A 22,882-nucleotide genomic window follows, 5' to 3' on the forward strand; every position below is an offset into this window, starting at 1 on the left:
TACATTTACAAACGAGTTCAATTTTTAGTTAGCCTAACTATTTGGTTATTATTATCCGAACGGTTTCGGTTGCAAATATATCCTTCGAATGAATATTAAACATATCGAATACTTGTAATAGTTTGGAATATGAGTACATTTTCATAGAATAGTTGCCTACTGCTTTGATTGGGTTGCAATGAAAATATTTTCAGTGTAATCGAATACTCACACAAAAGTGATTTTTTCTTGAAACATTTTGTTATTATTTAGGAAGGGCCGGTAGGTATAACGAAAAGTAAGGTCAGCAACTGAAGTCAATTCATATGAAATAAAATTATTTTCGATATAAGAGAAATTGATATTAGAAAAGTCACTGAAATTTATGGCAGTGAATAGGTTTGTCAGTAATGCATTAAAAATTATATATTATAAGGATGCTTTCGTTGCTGACCCTACTTTAAATAGAATCAATATTAACATAGGATTAAAAATAAGTCACAAAAAATACAAACATCGTCATATTGCAATGAACACATTTTTATTAAACAAAACTATTATAAATATATATTTGATCCTTATATTTTGATCACTGACATATTTTGATCTCGAGGATGCTAATTCACTGAAATAAATCAACCCCAATTCTCACAACACGTAGACCGTCTCACAACACATCCCTTGAAATAAAACAACAAAGTTTCAACACGTTTATTGACACAACACACCGAAACCGTTACACTACGTATTACAGTCCATTGTCCTATAGCTGCGTGGTCTGTCAGAGCGGCGTGTCGCGGGGCGGGTGTTGTGTGTGCGGGTGTTGTGTGTGTGCGAGTTGTGTGTGTGCGAGTTGTGTGTGTTGTGTGTGTGTGTGTCGCGGTAGTGGTGTGGGTAGGGCGCGTGGGAGTGTGCGTAAGTGGTGTAGCGGGATGCAGCGCTCGGTTGTGGAGCCGCGCGGTAATGTGCATGAGCCGGAGCCGAAGCCCGCGGGCGGCGGGATGCCTTGCTGGGACTGGGGATGGATTAGCTTTATTAGTTTAGTATAATAAGGTACGGTCAAAAATTTTAGATGTTCAAATTCATGTCTGTGTAATTGACACTAGTTAGATTCGCACATTATACTGGCACAAAACATCTAAAATCTGCAATAAAATGTAGGTAGTATAGAAAAAACAAATAATAGGGGAAGGGGGGGCAAAGTAGGGTACTTAACGTTTAATCATTCCTAAAAACTAAAATAATGTAATTAAATTAAAAATTTTATCTTTGAATCATAGCCTAATTCATTGCGAATGCCTATGTATACATTTATGTTGATAACGTTATTAATCTACGAGATGTAATTACTTAAATGAAAAAAGGCATTTGACCCGCTATGCCCCATGTATAGGGGTAAAGTGGGGTCTCGTATGGGGCATTGTGGGGTAGTCATTATAAGGAACGAAACACAACTTCAAAACGAAATAGTTTTATTTCTTAGATACATAACGACAGTTTAAAAAAATAAAATATATATAAATAAAAACAACAACACTTTAGCAAAACAAATTCACTACAAAAACTTCTCTTTATTATTATTTATATAAGATAAAGAAATCAGAGATCACACAAAAAACTGTACCTAACACATATCTTTTATAAAACTTAAATATTAAAAAAAGGAAATACAGAACTTTGGTACAGTTAAGTAATGAATTACTTTTAGTTACTTATAATCATCTACTTTAAAATTTCAATCAAGATAACAAAAAATCAACGTAACTACTCGTATACATCTTTAAATCTCCAAACTTAAACATTTTGGCTTTCAAAAAAATATTTTTAATCATTTTAACCTTTAACAAAATTAGTTTTCAATGCACAACGCACATAAATGAGTAGCCTCTTCATCTTTTTCATCCTCTCCAGCACAAGAGTAGTGTGCCCATCGAGAACATTTTAGACAACGTATCCATCCCTCGGTTGATCACACATCTGACCACAAGTAATCACAATAGACGCATTCAGCATCTTCTTCTGCAGAGCTTTTGCTGCCTTTATTTTTGACAATCTTTCTCTTCTTCTGTTTGATGGATTTCAATTTCAAATCTTTAGCTAACCTCTTTTTCTGTTCTTTTAGTTCTGCGGCCTTTTTTATGGCTAGAAGCTCGTTTTTGTACGGCGATTCTGTGATGATTGCTGTTTTCCCTCGTTGCTTACTAACTCTTTTGCCTGTTCTGTTCTCCTTAGGCACTGGCATTATTTGTTCTGGAGTTGTTGTAAAACTCGAGGGCCTATCGACCATCCAAGAACAACCAGGCTGTGGAGAAGGTTGCTTAGGTGGGGTTTGTATATTACTATCCTGTTGTAGTATTTGCGATGGTGGTGTCTTATGTTACCGGTCAAAATTTCTTGGAGTGGTTTGTGGTACGTTGTGCATATTTGCTGCTTTTCTGTAGCCCATTTCTCCGGACACAACACTGTATACAGCTTGTTTCATAGCTTCCACAGACCATGAATGCTGTTCAGTCTTCCTCTTATATGTGCGGACCATGTTGGCTAAAAACGTAAAAAATAAATATGTTACAACTTAGAAGTGTTTAAAACGGGGCAAAGTGGGGCACTTTTCTATAATAAAAAAGGGGTGCCCCACTTTGCCCCAGGCACCATACCCCACTATGCCCCACCAGCTCGTTTAAAATTAAACACAAACTGACGGCATCTTACCTTTGATTCAATGACCTTGTGCTTGTTGATTAAGAGAACCGAAAGGGAACTGATTCATAATAAACTATAACACACCACAGTACATAAGTACGTTTTAGAAAGGATTACTGTTCAATTTCACTAAAAATTTTAAGAAAAACACTGGTTTTGATATTTTTGTTTACATCACACAAACGCGTACCGAAATGGCGTGGTTCGCATATGGAGGTCACGCGCCGATTAACGACCAATCAAAGCGAGCCGTTTGACAGTTCGCACAGCGTTCGTTTCGAGCTACGTAAGGCTTGCCCCGCTATGCCCCGTGGCCCCGCTATGCCCCCCCCTCCCCTATATGTTCAAACAATAAAATACGAGTTTTTTTAAACAAATTTCTTCAAAGAATATACAGGGTTACTTGTAAAACACCAGCAACCTCGCAGGACAAGATAGCTAACAGCATAAGAAACAACATTTGTTCTACGACTTTTGATAATTTGTTAGATTTTATTTTCATACAAAAATAAATATTCATTTAATTTTCCGTTTGAATATTATAAACTCTACGCGCATCCCAAAAATTACGTAAACAAGAAGCGAACGAGAGGGGGAAGGGGGCGTCGCATCGTCCTTTCGATAATGAATAGAACATAGACTTACAAATGTTAGGAGAGTACAATAAAAGCTTAAAAAATCATTTAAAAATAATTTATAGCGTTATGCCAAAAGTCGTAGAACAAATGTTGTTACTTATGATGTTAGCTATCTTGTCCTGCGAGGTTGCCGGTGTTTTACAAATAACCCTGTATAATTATCTTGATATACACAACATACAAGTAATAAAGAACACTAATTAATTATTTACTCAAAATATAAGAAAACAGATCTATCAAAAAAAAAAAAAATGTTAAAGAATCTAAAGACATCTTTTTTATAAATACCTATATCTTTAGAATTTCTCATTTATAAAGCAATATCAATATCAACAGTTAACATAATAATATAGTAATATAGTAGTTTGAAATGTCACATTTTCACAGACTTTTCATGTTTATATAAAAAAGAAATCGACATCAGTGACACCGTCACCGGGTCAGACAAGTTTGTGGCACTACCTATAGCATGTTTTGACAGGAAATAGTGAAAACTATTCATCCAAAAAATATTAAATCATAAGTTACGTTCAACAATAGTATCTCACCGAGGTATCCCCCTGCATGGGTGTGGGTGTGGTGGTGCGCAGTGCGCAGTACGCGGGCAGCGCGCGCACGCCGGCCACCGAGCCGCGCGGCGCGCGCGCACCGGGCGGGGGGGAGATTGTGGACACTTGCTGCTGGCGGTAGTATTCCATCTAAGGGGATTAGGTTTTGGTGTGTTTTATTTCTATGGAATACGCGCTATTTATTATTTACTAGCTGCTCCGCGCAGTTTCACCCCCGTGACTCAACTCCTGTTGTTCGTAGCGTAATTATATCTAATAGTTTAAAATAAATAAAAATAAATCTATACTAATATTAATAAAGCTGATATGAGTTTGTTTGTTTGAACGTGATAACCTCGGGGACTACTGGTTCGATTTGAAATATTCTTTCGGTGTTAGATAGCCCATTTATCGAGGAAGGCTATCATCTTTCTATAGCTATCATCACCCTAAGACCAACAGGCTGGGGCCACGCGGGTGAAACCACGCGGCACAATTAGTTAAGAAATAAAGAAAACAATAGACTGAGATGGAAATCTAGTTTAAAATGTTAAAGTACGACTAATATGTAAGTGTAAGACAGTGAATATGTAAGTAAACAATGCATGCCCAGGTACGAACACTGAATAGGTCATATTAAGTCAATGTATGTAATTCTAACTTGCATTGTTCTAGGTAAGCTAATGATTAACTAGTTGCATCTGAGGAATAAAGGAAGTACAGATAATTTACTCATATCTTGAATAGTTCTAAATGCTATTGTTCTGCTTGTAGGATTTAATAGTTATAGGGTACTTTATATTATTATAACAGAGAAACTAAACTCTCTGTTGTTCTGTATGAGTGGGTACTGTAATTTGTGTTGCTTTTTCTAAACTGAGTCTGGAAGTTTATCTAGATATGACAATTTCAATATTCGTATAATTTGGTACGATTTACTCAGTAACCCATTCCTTCAAGTGATTCGTTTAAATGGCTACAAAATTTCCATCTTCCATTTTACCCTATAAATATGCATATCAACGGTTACGCACACACCCTGCAAGTCCTCCCTATCACACAACAACTCACCTGCAAATGCTTTATATCAGGGAGTATCAAAATATATTAAATACTAGCGGTCCGCCCCGGCTTCGCCCGTGGTACATATTAACGTTTTCTCTACATAAGAACCATCCTCGTACTTCAAGGAATATAATAAAAAAAGAATTATCGAAATCGGTTCAGCCGTTCTCGAGTTATGGAATTACAACGAAAAGTGGCATTGATTTTTATATATTAGAAGAAGATTATATCAAAATATATTAAAGAATACGAGGATGAAAGCCTTTCCTCCGCCAACTACAGCGACATGCCTAACTAAATAAATGTACATATTCCATATCAGCGGTTAAAATATCCGGGTTGCGATCATCCGTTTCACTATCTTCCTTATCCGTTTATCCGGTGACGCAGGTGCTAACGATGGGCGTGGCTTGTGTTGTCCACAGCGGAGTCGTGCGCCCACCGCTAGTGCAAAAGCATCCCGTCCCTACTATAGTAACATACCTATTCCTCTTTACCATCTACCCAGGCAACATAATCACCTGTAAGTCCTTCCTACCAACACAACTGACCTGTAAATGCTCCGTATCAGCTGGTATAATATCCGGATTACGATCATCCGTCTCACTATCTTCCATATCCCGCAACTTATCCGGTGACGCAGGTGCTAGCGGTGCCCGTAGCGATGTCTTGCGTCCACCGTTAGTGCTTGTACTAGGATGACTAGCGCCCCTATCTACTGCGGTGATATAACTACCAATTCCTCCCTACCAACACAACTGACCTGTAAATGTTCCGTATCAGCGGGTATAATATCCGGGTTGCGATCATCCGTCTCACTATCTTCCTTATCCCGCAACTTATCCGGTGACGCAGGTGCTAGCGGTGCACGTGGTTTGCGTTGTCCGCAACGAAGTCTCGCGCCCACCGCTAGTGCAAGGACTAGGATGATGAGTGCCCCACCTCCACCTACTGCGGCGGACATTGCGCCAGATAGTTGGAATGCGGTGCGCGGGAGGTCTGTGTGTGACATAATATGAGTATAAGGAGACACTTCATACAGATATACAAACAAATGTATCTTATAAACGATAGCAAAATAGACAATAAAAGAGAAAAAGATATTTTTTTTTCATATCACTAGTATTTATGTACATGTTTTAAGGAGCTTTCCACCCGCAGCTTCGCCCGCGCAGTAAAAAAAACCCGCATAGTTCCCGTTCCCGTGGGATTTCCGGGATAAAACCTATCCTATATCTCGGGGTAAAAAGTAGCCTTTACTTTCTCGGGTATCAAAACATCTTTATACCAAATTTCATGCAAATTGGTTCAGTAGTTAAGGCGTGATTGAGTAACAGACAGACGGACAGAGTTACTTTCGCATTTATAATATTAGTATGGATGGAAAAAGACAAGGGTAGTTCTTCGCAAGTTAGTAATAAATCGCTTTTTACAGTTACAAGAAAGCACATGAAATTAGCTGACGTGGGATGTCCTTTTCCGTCGTAAGTGTCTTTAACTTATTTAAGGACGAGAAGGAGAGATATTCGATTGAAAATAATGTATTTTCATATGAAACATTATCGTCACGAACATTGTTACACTTATTTTGACACGTAAATTATTCTACACTGTACAAATTTTGACGTCATTGTGCAAAATATATTTCGCCAAGTTTGAAATTACATCATAAAAACGAAACTCTTGGCAACAGTCACAGGAATCCAGTCAAAATTTTAGAAGCGTAATAATATAGTAGGAGCTCGAATAATAATTTAGTTTATGGATGAATAAACAGTTGAATGAGATAATTTTGTTACAAAAGTTTTGAAACAGTGATTGTAATTGTCATTTTTAAGTTTTAGATATACAATGAGTTGAGACTTGTGGAAGATGGATGGGACATTACTGAATAATACCTGTAAATTTAATCGAATGTATGTATAATGTATATATTTAAGACCACATGATATTATGGTCCGTTTTAAACGGGGCAGCATTCTAAGGCTTGTAAATGTTTATTGGTAATAGAATTTGCGATATTTTTTTTATTTCTCGAGCTTCTTTTCTGTCGTATTCCTGACTATACAAGTAATAAAATAAAACAGAATATTTTCTCTCTACTGTATCAGCTCTTACATTCTAGTGAAAAGTTATAAATTACCCTGAAATCTAAGCTTTTATCGTTCATACCCGTGGACACATAAAATATAAAAATACGTGTTTAAATGTCTCAAGACACATCGGTAGTCCACAACAATAAATCACTTTACTCGAGCACTTGTCATGCACGTACCACGTATCTCATTACTTTGTGTTCAAAATTATTTGTTATGTACAATATTAAGTTACGCTGAGTCCTTTATTCTGGCTCTTGACGGGTAAGTTGTTAAACATATTCTTGGCTAAAGTAGTGTGTAAGTAGTCGTGTTGATACTCAAACTTTTGTCCTGCTTGTGCAGTGGATCAATAATTTTGCATACATCGATTAAGTAAATTATCGTTTGCTCAAAGGATGAAAACTATTTTAAAAAAGCGTGTATGCCGAGCACACGTGTCAGAAGTGAAACTTCTTTGGCAAGATTCAAATCTACCAAAATCGTTGCCTTACTCCATAACGTGACGTGACCTTGAAATTTTACTCTTAACGCGCCTCAAGAAGTTTCACTGTAAAAATATTATTTTTAAACTATATTCCTAGTTATACACAGCCAGCATAGCTATAGCGTTCCCTTACGTTTTAAAATTATATTATTTTTTATAGTGGTCACACAAAAATTAACATAATTAAACAGAAGCCTTATAATGTGTATACTACAAACAGAAGCTATCTCACCCAAGCTCTTATCATGCACATGGTGCTTCTCAGGCGGGCGCAGTGTAGCGACCCTTAGCGGCACGGGCTCGGCGCGGCCCTTCGCGTTGAAGGCGAGCACGGCCGCCGCGTACGTGCGGCCCGCCGACAGGCCCGCCGCCGTGAAGCGTGGGACAGCGCTCGATACGTTCGCTACTAGCTCCTGTGTGGAACGTATTATATGAGATATTGTGCTTTAGATGCAATGACCTATTATACTAGTAGACGCGGCATACGCCAACATCATTGCACTAAAAAACAGCGTAATTAAAAATACCTACTTACTAACGCATTATCACCAATACAGTTGTTCTCTCTTTCACTCTCACGCACGAGACATAATACATGTCTCACTCATGTACTTCGTAATAACAACTGCCGATTAAAATATAAAAAGAACGTCCAGCCACGACGCTGAATGGTGCGTGACTAAGTGAAACTCGGGCACTTAGCTGAGTTTTTTCTTGCCAAAATAGAGAGCGGGTAACGTATCTAGCTTTTTTATATATCATAGTTTAGATGGGTGTTTTTTTGAATATATATTGTGTGTGTGGGAACGGCGCTCAACTCGTTGGCTACTAGCTCCTGCTGTGTTGAGGCCAATATCCAGGAGTATGTAACGTGATATTATTAGAGAAGATGTGTGTGTGTTTTAAATTGTATGTTGGCATCCGTACCACAGCTCTTATACTTTTACGAATGTCATCGTAATTTAAGTTTATGTAAAATTTGTTTATAATATGTTCCAAATAAAGAATTTTTTTTGAATTTTTTTTTATTGTGTATGTACGGTTGTGTATATGTACTGAAGCGGGGATTGCGATGGAGACGTTAGCTAGCTCCTGTGTGAATTTAGAATATTGTGTAAGGCTGTGTTGTTTTAAGTGTAATATATGTGTATGTACGTGTGTGTGTGTGTGTTTATAACTATTCACTCACTACAAAATCCTACCGTACATTGTAGATTTTTGCCAGATAAACATGTATAAGATGTTTTAGTTTTAGATCTGCAGGAAATCACACTATAGAAAAAATAGACATCTTCGTATGACACAAAATTGCAAGTCAAGTTAATTAATTCTTAAACGATTAAAATTTAAAATAACAGTGTTAAAATTGAATATTGTTATATAGAATTTAAATAATTTACCAATGTTATTTGTAAATCAATAATAATAAAAAAGTGTTACAACCTGTGTTACAATTTCTCTAACTTCTAGAAGAAAGGACTGCGGCATGCCACCATTGAACCCTTCCGAGCATCGAACACCGAATGATGTTAGAGAAGCGTTCACGACTGTGCAGTTGTGGACCTGGTCCGGTCGACCTAGACAAAAAAAAAATATATTAAAGTACTAGAAAATTAATGATATTTATTTTTCAGATTTTGCAAAAATATTTATGAATTTTCATATAGTAAACATTTGAGTAGTTTTATTATTTATTTTCAATTAAACCTTCAACAATCGAATTAATTGGACAAGTCCCAAAATATGTTATCCATCCTGTTACAAATATAGAATTAGATTGACTTTTATCGTCTAACTTATTTCTAACTTAACAAAATTCTTCGTGACTTATTAGGCAATAAAATGTTTGAGTTATAATAAGAAATCAATTTGATAACAGCGAACGCGTAAAAACCTATTACAAGAGGAAAACGGATCAGCGAAAGTTCGAATTCACTGTCCATTTTCACATACATACGTATAAGTATTATCGTGTTCTAGAAGGAATTTTATACGATCCCAGGGGAAAATTATAAGGATTCGGGATAAAAAGTAATAGGATATGAGGAAACCAGGAAACCGGTCCATGTGTCAAATTTCAAATCCCATTCAGTTGGTGTGATTTAAAAATAACTTTTTTGTATTGCTTGGCAAGCATTTGGTATATTAAAAAAAAACTTATGTTAGCTACAGATATAGAAATTGTGGTTAGAAAACGAGGTTCTAAATATTAGTTGGATAGCAGTGAAGTAAGCTACAATCACACATATTAGTGTTAGTTTCATATCGAAGAGAGCATTTTCACGGATTTTCCAGGTATTTTCCGGGAATTTTCCGGGCATTTCCCAGATATTTTCCGGGAATTTCCCAGGCATTTTCCGGGGATTTTCCAAGCATTTCCCAGGAATTTTCCAAGCATTTCCCAGGCATTTTCCAGATATTTTCCAGGCATATCCCAGATATTTTCCGGACATTTTCCAGGCATTTCCGGGGATTTTCCAGGCATTTTCCACGCTTTTCCCGGACATTTTCACGCATTTCCCAGGCATTTTCGGTATATTTTCCGGGAAATTCCCAGGCATTTTCCGGGGATTTCCCACGCATTTTCCGGATATTTTCCGGGAATTTTCCGGGTATTTCCCAGACATTTCCCGGACATTTCCCTGGCATTTTCCTGGCTTTTTCCGGAGATTTGCCAGGCATGTTAGTTTCATATCGAAGAGAGCATTTTCACGGATTTTCCGGACATTTCCTAGGCATTTTCGGGCATTTTCCGGGAATTTCCCAGGCATTTCCGGGGATTTTCCAAGCATTTCCCAGGCATTTTCAGGCATTTTCCGGGAATTTCCCAGGCATTTTCCAAGCATATCCCAGGCATTTTCCAGATATTTTCCAGGCATATCCCAGATATTTTCCGGACATTTTCCAGGCATTTTCACGCATTTCCCAGCCATTTTCGGTATATTTCCCGGGAAATTCCCAGGCATTTTCCGGGAATTTCCCACGCATTTTCCGGATATTTTCCGGGAATTTTCCGGACATTTCCCAGATATTTTCCGGACATTTTCCTGGCATTTTCCTGGGATTTTCCAGGTATTTTCCCGGACATTTTCACGCATTTTCCGGGTATTTCCCAGGCATTTTCCGGGAATTTTCCGGGCATTTCCCGGACATTTTCCTGGCATTTTCTGGAGATTTTCCAGGCATTTTCCACGCTTTTCCCGGACATATTCACGCATTTTCCGCAACGCATAAACCACAATATATAGATACAACCAGTAGGAAAACTTCATACAAACGTTAGAAATGGCTCACAAAGGCAAGGGTATTTTTATATCTGTCAATTGTCATAATAGGTACCCTTACGATTCTCGTAAAAACGCTTGCTTGTGTGCGTGAGCCATTTCGAATGTTTGTATGAAGTTTCCCTACTGGTTCTATCTGTATGTCATGCTAATACGGAGCTAGTACGTAGCTAGTGCGCAGCTAGTACGTAGCAAGTGCGTAGTTTGTACGTAGCTAATTTGTAGCTTGTACTTAGCTTGTACTAGATATGAACGTGTCACTCACTTCGTTGTATGCAGTGAGCTACACAGCGTTGCTGCTTCTAGTGTTCCACTAGAGTTTTCAATTTTACATAATATATCTAAAATTTTGGAAAATAAAGTTATTGTTTACTAGCAATCCGTCTGCGGCCTCGCCCGCGTTCTCAAAGAAAAACCCGCGTAGTTCCCGTTCCCGTGGGATTTCCGGGATAAAACCTATGTTGCTGAGTAAATTTTAAGAGTGACTGTGAGGACTTATGGGTTTCAATTAATATTACTGTTAGATTTAAAATAACATTTTGTGTGGTATATTTACCGCCACCTGTACAAAAACCAATTCTCGATCATTTTATGGATAATTTTAATTCTGTTACTGAAAGATTAAACGACGAGCATAATATAATACTCATTGGGGATTTCAATATGAGCTGTTTAGACTGGTCTCACTTAAATGGTTCTTGTTCCAACGCGTATCCTAAATTATATCAAGATTTTATAGATTTTACACATTTGAATAATTTAAAACAGATTAATTATGTCCGTAACTTAAATAACAAATTGTTGGACTTGATTTTTGTGGATGTACTTAGTTGTCTTGTAACAGAAGCTACAGATTGTTTGTGTAAAATTGATCCTTATCATCCCCCACTAGATATTACATTGAATTTGAGTTTGGATAGCAACTTAGAACCAAACAAATCTGTCAGATTTAATTTTAACAAAGCAGATTATACGAATATCAACAAGGAGCTAGGATTGATAAACTGGCATGAACTTTTTAAGGACCTTAGGGATCCTAACTTGATGGTCGATATTCTATATGAGCATATGGATAGTTTAATTAAAAAATTTGTACCTACAATATTAACAAAAAAACGCAATAAGCCTCCATGGTTTAATAAAAAACTTGAGAGATGTATTCGGGAGAAAAACAAGTACATTAAAAAATGTAACCTTTATGGTAACCCAATGGATAAAATAGCACTTCGTCTATGTAGTAAGCGTTGTGAGAAATTGTCCAAGGAATGTTATAAATGGTATATCAGTCGAATGGAACATAAAATAACGGAACAACCAAAGTATTTTTGGTCGTATATAAAATCTAAGCGAAACGGATCTAGTACCTATCCAAAATGCATGTCAAATGGAGTGACTTCAGCATCAACTGGAGAGGATATTTGCAATCTGTTTGGCTCTTATTTCCACTCTGTGTACAGCCCAAACAGTAACATTCCTAACGGAAATATGCCATCCACCAATTTAAATTTAATAAATAATAATTCTGAATGTTTTCCTTCTTTATATATTGACAAAGATGCTATTATAACCAAGCTTAAAAAACTTGATATTTCAAAAGGGTCAGGAGCTGATAACATACCCCCTATTTTTCTTATGAAATGTGCGGACCAATTAGCTATTCCTCTTTATAGAATATTTAATATTTCACTTAGCACTGGATTATTTCCAGAAAAGTGGAAGCTAACAAAGGTTGTTCCCATCCATAAATCTAACTCAAAAGATAATGTTTGTAATTATAGGCCCATTTCAATTCTCTCATCTTTGGCAAAAGTTTTTGAAAGTATAGTATGCCCGAAGGTCCAAAGTTACATGGAAAAATATATATCCGATTACCAACACGGTTTCACTACTGCGAGATCTACTTGTACTAACCTAGTTCTATTCATAGAAAATACTATTGAATCTGTGGATGCTAATGGGCAAGTTGATGTCATATATACGGACTTTTGCAAAGCCTTTGACAAAGTCTCACATAGTGTACTAATTCACAAACTATCTTTATATGGGTTCACAGGTCATTTTCTTAAATGGCTCAACTCCTATTTGCTTAACAGGTATTTCTATGTTGTTGTTGATGGCTATAAGTCTGATATATATGATATAACTTCAGGTGTGCCGCAAGGTTCGCACCTAGGGCCCGTCCTGTTCAACATTTTTATAAATGATCTGCCAAATATTTTCCTTAACTCGACTCCATACATGTTTGCCGATGACCTTAAGTTGACAATGACTATAAATAGCACGGATGATGCTCTGTTACTGCAAGATGATATCAATAATTTGTACACGTGGTGTCAAAGCAATGGTATGGAGCTGAATATCAAAAAATGTTCATACATTACATACACACGGAAGACGAATCCTATCATCCATAATTACAGAATGAATGGCTCTCACTTGCAAGTTGAGAAGTCTATCAGAGACTTAGGGGTTATTATGGACAAAAAATTGACGTTTGTTCCTCATATTGATGCTGTAATTAAAAAGGCTTCAAAATCTTTGGGTTTTATTATTAGAAATACCAAATCGTTCCAAAAAGCTGAAACCAAGATAATATTATTCAATACGCTGGTGCGCAGTATACTGGAGTACTGTGTTGTTGTGTGGAGACCTCACTATGCAGTGCACAGTCTCAGAATAGAGCGAATTCAAAAGCGTTTTCTAAAACATCTTGCATTTTCGGTCGGAAAATCCAAGGAATTGAGAAGTTATAATAACCGTCTAACTCATTTCAAAATTAAAAACTTAGATAAAAGAAGAAACGCATTGGACTTAATGTATTTATTTAAAATTTTAAATGGTCATATTAACTGTTCGGCGTTGCTATCTAAATTCAAAATTAAAGTTCCTTTTAAATATCCCCGAAATCCCATTAACCTTCTATCTCCCCCCTTACGTAGGACTGTCCTTGGTTCCAATTCTCCAATTCCTAGACTTTGTAGAATTTACAATGAATTTGCTCAAGATCTAGATATGTTCTCCCTTAGGTTAAATAAATTTAAGTACCTTGTGCATCACTTAGTTTAAGATCTTTATATGTATTTTTTGTTCTTTGTTTTGTTTCCTGTGTAAAACCTTTTAAAATTTTAAATGTATGCATGCGGTGTTTACCTACCTTAAATTGTACACTTAGTTTTAAGATTAATTTTATATATACTTGTTTATTTTGTGTAACAATTACTGGTAAACCTAATAAATAAATAAATAAATAAATAAATAAATAAGATGCAGCTTGGTGAAAGAATTTTTGAAATCGGTCCAGTAGTTTATGCGTGAAAACCATACATACATACATAATTACAAACCTTTCCTCTTTATAATATTAGTATAGATTATTCACTCACCGGCTGCTATGATGTGATACACGCAGGGCACGCGCTGGTCGCCGATGCGGTTGCGCGCGAAGCACAGCAGCGTGCCGTAGTCCATCTCCGTGTGCGGCGTGTACGTCACCGTGGAGCTCGTGCCCGACCGCGATATGTATGTGTCGCTCACTTCGTTGCTGTTCGCCGTGTTGTTGAACGTCCAGCGGAACTGTTCATATATAACAACATTTTATATGCTACACTACTTATTCGCCCGCGTTTTCAAAGGAAAACCCGCATAGTTTCCGTTCCCGTGGGATTTCCGGGATAAAACCTATCCTATGTGTTAATCCAAGTTACCCTCTATATGTGCGCTAAATTTCATTATAATCGGTTCAGTAGTTTATGCGTGAAAACCATACATACTGTATACATACATACAAACCTTTCCTCTTTATAATATTAGTATAGGTGAGCGTGAGTCGATGGTGTAAGTAACGGGATAACGCTATGATGCTACACGCGACGCGATTAAAACTCCTGCGTGAGCATAGCGCTTACATATAGAACTAACCGCTCGCCCCGGTTCCACTGACCAGCGATAAAAACAAAATAAAATATGGTCTCAGTAGAAATGTTGCTTTCGGCTAGTGTAAGAATTTTTGAAATCGGTGAGAATACATTCCAAAATGTAGACATAAAAAAACACAAATTATTCCTCTTCATATTAAAAAAGAATCAAGATAATAACAAAGAACACGCTTCATAATACTGATTTAATTTGTTTTGAACGATCCGCTCTTTTGTTAACTCCTAATTAATTAAAGCTTAAGTGCAAGAAAAACAAAATCACAACAAAACGTAGAAATAATACTGGTCGATGCTTATCCGTATTAATTAAACGAGACCAAATTAAACCATTTTTAATAGGAAAAAACGTGTTTTCCAGCTTATAATAAAATAATTTTAATAATTCATCATTCTTCAAGTTGTTAATCTATATATATAAAAGAAAGTCTGTATGTTCCAACACTTATAACTCGAGATCTGCTGAACCAATTTTCATGGTTTTGGATTTGTTGGATTTGTCACCGCCCAGAATAGAAGAATAAATCATAAAAACAACAAAAACTAGACGAATAAATATTTTCCGAAAATTTTGATTTTCGTACATGTCAATCATTAATTGTCAATCCTGTCAAATACGGAAAATAATGTTTGACATTCATGCGTTCAAAAATTATTGTGTAAAATAATTAAAAAGTAAAAAGGGTGAATTAATATTGTTTGTATTTATTTTAAAATCAATTATTAAATTTTAAAAAGTGCAATAAAAGCAGATACATAAAAATTCCTGAAATGTTTGTGTTTACGCGTGTTTTCAGAAATTTAAAAGGTATTTTTGGTGGGGAAACTAACCAAGAAGGTTGGTTCGATTAATTATTGAAAAAATTCTATAAAAATGTAAAAATTCTGACAATTATATTTTGATGCGATTTCGTCGACTGCGTCAACAATATAAACAAGCTAAATTGCGTTTTGAAGATTGCAACCATTTATGCGATGCAATTAGCACAGAAGAAGATGCAGAAAATGTTGGTCTATTGATTATTTTACCGGCGACATACATAGGCAGCCCAAGTGAATATGCGCAAGATGCAATGACATCATAATATGTTCGTCATTATGGTCGGCCAGATTTATTCATTACATTTATATGTAATCCGAAATGGATGGAAATTGTTCAACTGCTGCTTCCCGGACAAATATCAAGTGATCGGCACGACATCACCACACACACGTGTTTTCAAGCAAAAAATCCGATCACTGATGAGTTACATTAATGGGATTATTCAATGCTGGATGTATTCAATCGAATGATAACAATCTGGCTTGCAGCATGCACATAATTTGATTAGTCGAAAGGATTCGGGCAGATAAAATATATGAGTGTGCGGGGATTGATAATCCTGAAACCGATCCAGACCGACATGACGTTGTTATCATGGACCGTGTGAAACAATCAACCTCCAAACACCATGCATGGTTGACAGCGAGTGTACCTAAAGGTATCCACGAAAATTGATGGCAGAGACCATCACAGCCAACGATGGTTACCCACTGTATCAGGGTCGATCGCCCAATGATAATGGTAGAATTATGACAACTAAAGTGAAACGAAACGATGGTGTGGTCGACAACAGTTAAAGAATGAAAAGAGTTAATCCATGCTGCACAACTTATTAAAATTAAATCATTTTTCTCTGAGACGTGTTTGAAGTAATAAAATAAAATACTATTACCTATCAACCCATATAAATATTTATTTTGTATCATTGTATTACGTTCATCAAAGCCTTAATTAGTTCAGCTAAAAGGTAACACAACATTCATTGACAGGGCGATACAAAGTTCGCCGGGACAGCTAGTAATATATAAAAGAAGCATACTCTTTCACTATCAATAAAGACACAAGTACAGATATTGACGTGAAACAGACGACAGCAAAACTTCCCGTAATCGTATCAACGAATGTTGTCCACAACACTAAGCAGTTCTTTACCAACTCATTAATTACTTTCCAACTCGCAACTTGGCTTAGTGTTTGCACACGAGTCGTATACGTGCCACGTACTCGGCTAATTAACGATAATTCGAACTTGTAACATACATTGCGTCTAATGTTCTAGTGTTATTGAGTGTGCTGAGTCATATACTTCAATGTAAGTGATGCATTTTTTGTGAACCGCTCAAAAATAATAGCTATTTTTTTTAATTAAGTACACATAGGTAGTTAATATACATTATACATTAATTCTAATTTAAAACATATTACATTGTTTGTAATGGTCTAGTGTTATAGAGCGTGCTGAGTTATATATTTTTGAGTCAAAATTTCAATGCTATCAATGATGTACGTTTTACTATGAAACTTCTTGCCTCCGTTAGTAAATGCTCGATTATTCGAATTTGTAACACTGTTTCTAATGTTCTAAGTGTTATAAAGTGTGCTGAATCATATATTTCGATATATTTTTTTTGTAAACCACTAAATAATGATTGCGCTGCTACGCTGAACACTTGTAGAGTTTTAATGATAAAATATCTTAATAAATTATTTTTTTAATAGAAAAATGTAATGAATGTTCGCTAAATTGAATTTGCAACATAATATTATATTGCTTCTTATATTCTCAAGTTATTGAGCGTACGAATTTTATTCCAATGGTAAAACTGCATTTTTGTAAAGCTCACCGTTCATTTTGTCCTTTAACATAATACATATAATATGAAGTGTGTATAAAATTTGTTGATAAAATAATATAATAATACACTGCATTAGTTTCAGTAAAAAATGTGCAAAAATACATTGAATGCACATCGGGATACTGGTTAGCGTTAATTAGAAGCCTTTCGTAGCGCTTCGTAGCAACCGTAGCAGCATATATACGATTCTAATTGCTACGGAAAAGGAATTATTAACAACCATGTTTTTTTATATCAAAAATTAAATTTAAAGTATAATAAAAAATGACGCTCATATTTTTGTACTTTGCACGTAATGTGTATGAGACAACATTTCAACTGGATTTTTTTAATTGTAATAAATTTTCTATTTCATTTAGATTAATTACATTTTTAGTGTAGCCATTAGGGAGCGTGTCAAAAAAAATTATGGTAGGCCGATATACCGAGTACTAAACGGTTATTTTTATAATAGACAATTTTATTATTGGTATAGATAAGGTAGTAATGAAATAGCAATCCGTTGTTAGGGGAGACCGGGTACAAATATAACACTTTGTACTTTTGCCTTGATTTCTCACTGGGTGTTACTGTTATCATTGAGTTAATATAATTTAGTCTATATTCATTACACTAGCAATAATGGAAATAATGGAATTATCTCAAGTTTATATCTATTTATTTAATTTAGTTGCACATAATATCTATTAAGCTAAGCTCACAAGTGCACTCACAGTGACTAGCGGCGGGTTGGCGTCGACGTGGCAGGTGATGTGCGCGCGCTCCTGCTTGGCCACGCCGTGCACGCGCTGCTGCGCGCTGCGGCACGTCGGCGCGTCTGCGATTATGACGCTTATTTATATGGACATATCTATTTATAAAGAACTAGGTTTCCGCCCGCGGCTTCGCCCGCGCAGTTTAAGAATAACCCGCATAGTTCCCGTTCCCGTGGGATTTCCGGGATTGCGTCATTTTCCTGGGATATAAAGTAGCTCTCGGGTATCAAAATATCTCCATACCAAATTTGATTAAAATTTATTCAGTAGTTTAGGCGTGATTGAATAACAGACAGACAGAGTTACTTTCGCATTTATAATATTATATAGTATGAATAGAAAAAAATTTATCACGAGGCGGGACTGGAACCCGCATCCTTTCGCGCCATTCCGGGGTGAATGCCTGATCAACTCAGCCACTCGTGACCGCCAGAGCAATCGAATTTATTCTATTCTTTCACTTTTATGTGTCTAAGGAACACACCGCGGTTTGGCGCGAAAGGATGCGGGTTCGAGTCCCGCCTCGTGATCGAACTTTTTCTATTATTTATAAATTTATATTTATAAAGCATTTGAATGATATTAAACCAAAAATATCAAATTTAACATATGGACATAATGAAAGTTATTGTGTAATTGTATTTTATACTGAGAGCTTATTGTGTAATATTATTTTATCCTAAGATACGCTTTGTAGTTCGGTTTTGGTAGAGTTTGGTTATTGTCGCCTTAGTATGTTTATAATATTGTTTGTAAGAAATTATCGAAAGTAACAATTATAATTATGGCTGTAATAGTGATGATAAATATTATGATTATCATGATGATGTTTGGTGATGAATTTGACGATAGTGATGATTATGCCGATACCATTGATGATGATAACGATATCGATACCACTGGTGATAATGGTAATTAAGTTGATTGTAACGATGTTGCTGATGAAATTGTTCGTGTTGATGATGATAACAATAATGATGATAATAAACTCACAAAGCACATCAAGTGTAAAGGGTTTGCTCTCCCCATCGCCCTCCGCGTTGAACCCCACGCACGTGTAGTTGCCCGCAGTATTGCGACCAACACCTTGTAGTACTAGAGATTGGTTGCTGATGATGATGCCGTGCCCCACGTTGTGGCTGAGCATCTTTCCCTAAAGAGATATTATTAGAAAGGTAAATAACAATAATAAAGGATAATTATCAATTGGGTAATGGATAAACTCAAAAACAAATAAGCTGATATTGAAAAGTTTATAATTTAATTAGGTATGTAAAGCACCTGACGAATACAATCTTATGGATTCAAGCGTAGAGTGCTAGAGAAGCGCACTCCATTTAAACTCTTACCATTGGACGAGATCGTGATCAAGCGCTTCCAATAAAAGAGTAACAATATCTAAATATTTAACCCCTGACTGGGGCGATAACAGATGTAACAAGCGCTTATGATAAGCTTACATACAATAATAAGCTATCGTCAACACAGTTAATGAACAGTTCTTCAGTAAGTTTTTTCGAATTTTATTTAGAAAGTTATTGAGATAGTATCTTTCAGCTCACAATGAGTTTGGTGTAACAACCTGTTATACAATCTACAGTGTAACTACGCAGACTATATCTAAGTCTGAGACGATGCGAAAACTTTGGACACTTTCACACGAAGTGCAGAAACATGCCACCTGTGTCCGTGTGTTTTGCGTCGCGACGCTTTAAGATGTTTTGTATGAGACTTAAACTATTTTATTGGAAAAATAATACTTGTGTGTTTTTAAAATAAATACTATGCTAAATAGAAACTTGAACCTTCTTCTGAACTGATTTTGTCTTTTAGTATTATTATATTATTGTTTATTAACATATTTATAATTCAAGTCTTTCCACTGTATTTTTAAATAACAAAGTGACTTACACATAAAAAGTACATAATATTATTATGTAATTTATCACTCTGTTATAATAGATGCGATATTTTTTTAATAATCAAGACCATTATGTTTCAACTTCCTTATTACTTAAGTGGTCTATCATGATTTTGCATAAATTCTACATCGCGTTTGTTACGTCATAAGATTGGTTAAAATAAAAATGAATGAAGAAAATCTGTACTTAAATGTATAAAATTATTTTTATATTTTAAAGTCATCATAATTCAATTGAGATTTGCTGTACATATACATTATACAACATTATCTAATTAATTTTAACCGTTGTGAAATCCCTTTGTAAATTCAAATATCACAACAGTAATAATATACAATTATTTCATTTAAACTTCAATTACATTAAAACATTAGCTTCAATAAAGGGAATGTTGAACGTTCAATTCAAAGGTAATATTATGCGAATAGCCATGCGTTTGTCCATCAAAAATCAAAAGCATTTAATTAATTATCAGCAATAATTTACATTAGAATCTGAATATGATGACGGTAGGACCAAATATTTACATAATAAGAACCATTTAAATAGCCAATTTATTTGCAAAATCAAATATTTATGAGAACTCGAGTATTATCAAAGCGTGGAATTAATTTGACAATGTTTTATTAATACAGATATACATATAATTTGGCGTTTGTTTGCACTCGTATTTTTGTTGAGAAATTTATATTAAAAATGTTTGGTGTTATAAATATGAAATGGGATTTGACCTAGATAGTATTTATTCCGAATATATACAGGGAAAAGCAGGAGATCTATAAATAAGGTATATTTGCACTTACGTTATGCCGCCATTCGACTTTGTAGACATAGGGATGTGCTTTTATAATACAATCGAAGTAAACGTCTGTTCCTTCTCGAATGTTCTTTGGGTCCAGATTCGTTCCTAACCGCACTACGGTTTCTGGAACATCTGTAGAACAAACATAATTTTTATTTATTTTTTATTAAAATTTACTGAAAAAAAATCTTACATTGTGTTCTGCGACTCGGTGAGCTCTAAATAGTCTTTAACATAAAACTTGGAAATATGACCTTTACACAAACATTATTCATTCTCTCAGAATCCGTAAAAAGCTACATTAATGCTAATTCATATTAAATTAAATTTCAGTCTACTGAAGAAAGTGATTTATGAGGTAGGTACATAAAAAAGAACTAATAACACGTAATGGAATTACCATATTCGTTGATATTATTTTATATAGCTGTGTGTAGTCTTAGCTTCAGTTGTTTTTATTGTATGAAAAAGAAAAAAAAATGGTGTTTTCCGCAATAAGAATTCAAGCCGAAATTCGAAAATTACAACAATTATGAAAACTTATCTTATCGACTACTTTTCTAGACTTTTCCAAAACATCTATTACATAGTCACATATTATAACTTTCTTACATTGTTTATCTAAAATCGATAGTCACATTCTTACAATTTTAATCGAAAAGTACAATAATTTTTAAGAAAACTTAACAACTACATTAACTGCCTACCTATTCTCCCGCAACAACACCTCTATCACATAGCCACACCTTGAATAATTACGAAAACATACTTTTCTTACATAAAAAACTTTCTTTATCACATTCACTTTATATTATACATTCTTACACTGTATATCCAATATCCAGTCATCTTCCAAGGGCGGTGTGGACTGCATCTGCGGGTTGGACGCGCGACACGCGAGTTTCGCGCCCGCGTCCGACTTCGTCAGTTGTAAGGACACTGTGGACGTTGTTGTGTTGCCGTCTGTTGATAACTGTGAGGGAAATAAGTATAGAAGAATAAAATTTATTATTATGATAACTGTTAAACTGATGGCTTAAGGAAAGTATAACCAGAAAAATATAGCCGAAGAAAGCTCTATCGACTTTGATATTGATCCAGCTTTTTAACATTGAGTTACTAATTAGTACTACGTAGTAATAATAACTCAATGCTTTCTAATGGTAAACACTAAGGGTAAAAAACGTTATAAAAGCGGTGGGTTATATTAAGTGAAATTGTAATTTATATACACACACGAATTTTAATGAAATCAAACGGTGATAGACAAAGAAACAAAACTCAAAATAATTCTCATCCTTCCTCTTGGTAAAAAAATAAATAAATAATAATAAGTATTTAATTTAACAGTTTTGTATTTTAAAAGCGCAGTTCATAATAATGGCTCTAATTAACAAAGGAAAGAGCCCTTTGTAATATTATCAAAACACTATATTATAATATATTATGTTACAAATTCCATGTAAACACGACTACACATACGCCTCAAAAGATATAAATTGATATTTAATTAAAATTAATATTAATAACAGGCATGCGAAGAGCTTCGTTTAAATTAATCGCTTTGAGAATTTCATTATGTCCAATATTGTCTTACATGTGTTACATGTTTTACTAATAATTACAATACATAATCAAATGTTACATGAAATGATCAACATGGCCTTGGTATATAATTTGGGAGAGCAAATTTGTACGTATTTTGTATTTTTATTTACAAAAGATAGATGCTGTGTTATGTTTTAAATGTTTTAACTGTTAATAAAACAGATTTTAAATCTATAATACTTATAAAAATGAATCGCAAAATGTGTTGGTAAACGCATAACTCGAGAACTACTGAACCGATTTCGTTAATTCTTTTTTTATTACATTTCTTGAAGTACGAGGAGGAGAAAACGTAAAAATGTACCACGGGCGAAGCCGGGGCGGACCGCTAATATGTACTAAATATGATGCACTTGCATTTAGAGGTAAACTTTTCTAATGTATTTT

General features: G+C 35.2%; 1 protein-coding gene across 1 annotated transcript in view; it reads right to left on the reverse strand.

Moving 5' to 3' along the window:
- Nucleotides 1-380: 380 nt before the first annotated feature.
- LOC123699551 (hemicentin-2-like) overlaps nt 381-22,882 on the reverse strand; it is a 191,975-nt gene continuing 169,473 nt past the window's right edge. The window contains exons 9-18 of the mRNA XM_045646525.1: nt 21,713-21,860; nt 20,889-21,019; nt 19,157-19,316; nt 18,122-18,225; nt 14,181-14,370; nt 8,957-9,090; nt 7,746-7,926; nt 5,694-5,929; nt 3,866-4,015; nt 381-994 (exon numbers count right to left, since the gene is read on the reverse strand). Coding sequence (XP_045502481.1) covers nt 761-994; nt 3,866-4,015; nt 5,694-5,929; nt 7,746-7,926; nt 8,957-9,090; nt 14,181-14,370; nt 18,122-18,225; nt 19,157-19,316; nt 20,889-21,019; nt 21,713-21,860 — 1,668 coding nt within the window. The 3' untranslated portion in view covers nt 381-760. The remainder of the gene's footprint in view (nt 995-3,865; nt 4,016-5,693; nt 5,930-7,745; nt 7,927-8,956; nt 9,091-14,180; nt 14,371-18,121; nt 18,226-19,156; nt 19,317-20,888; nt 21,020-21,712; nt 21,861-22,882) is intronic.

Source organism: Colias croceus, chromosome 18 (genome assembly GCF_905220415.1).
Source record: "Colias croceus chromosome 18, ilColCroc2.1".
In the NCBI taxonomy this organism is placed as follows: Eukaryota; Metazoa; Arthropoda; class Insecta; order Lepidoptera; family Pieridae; genus Colias; species Colias croceus.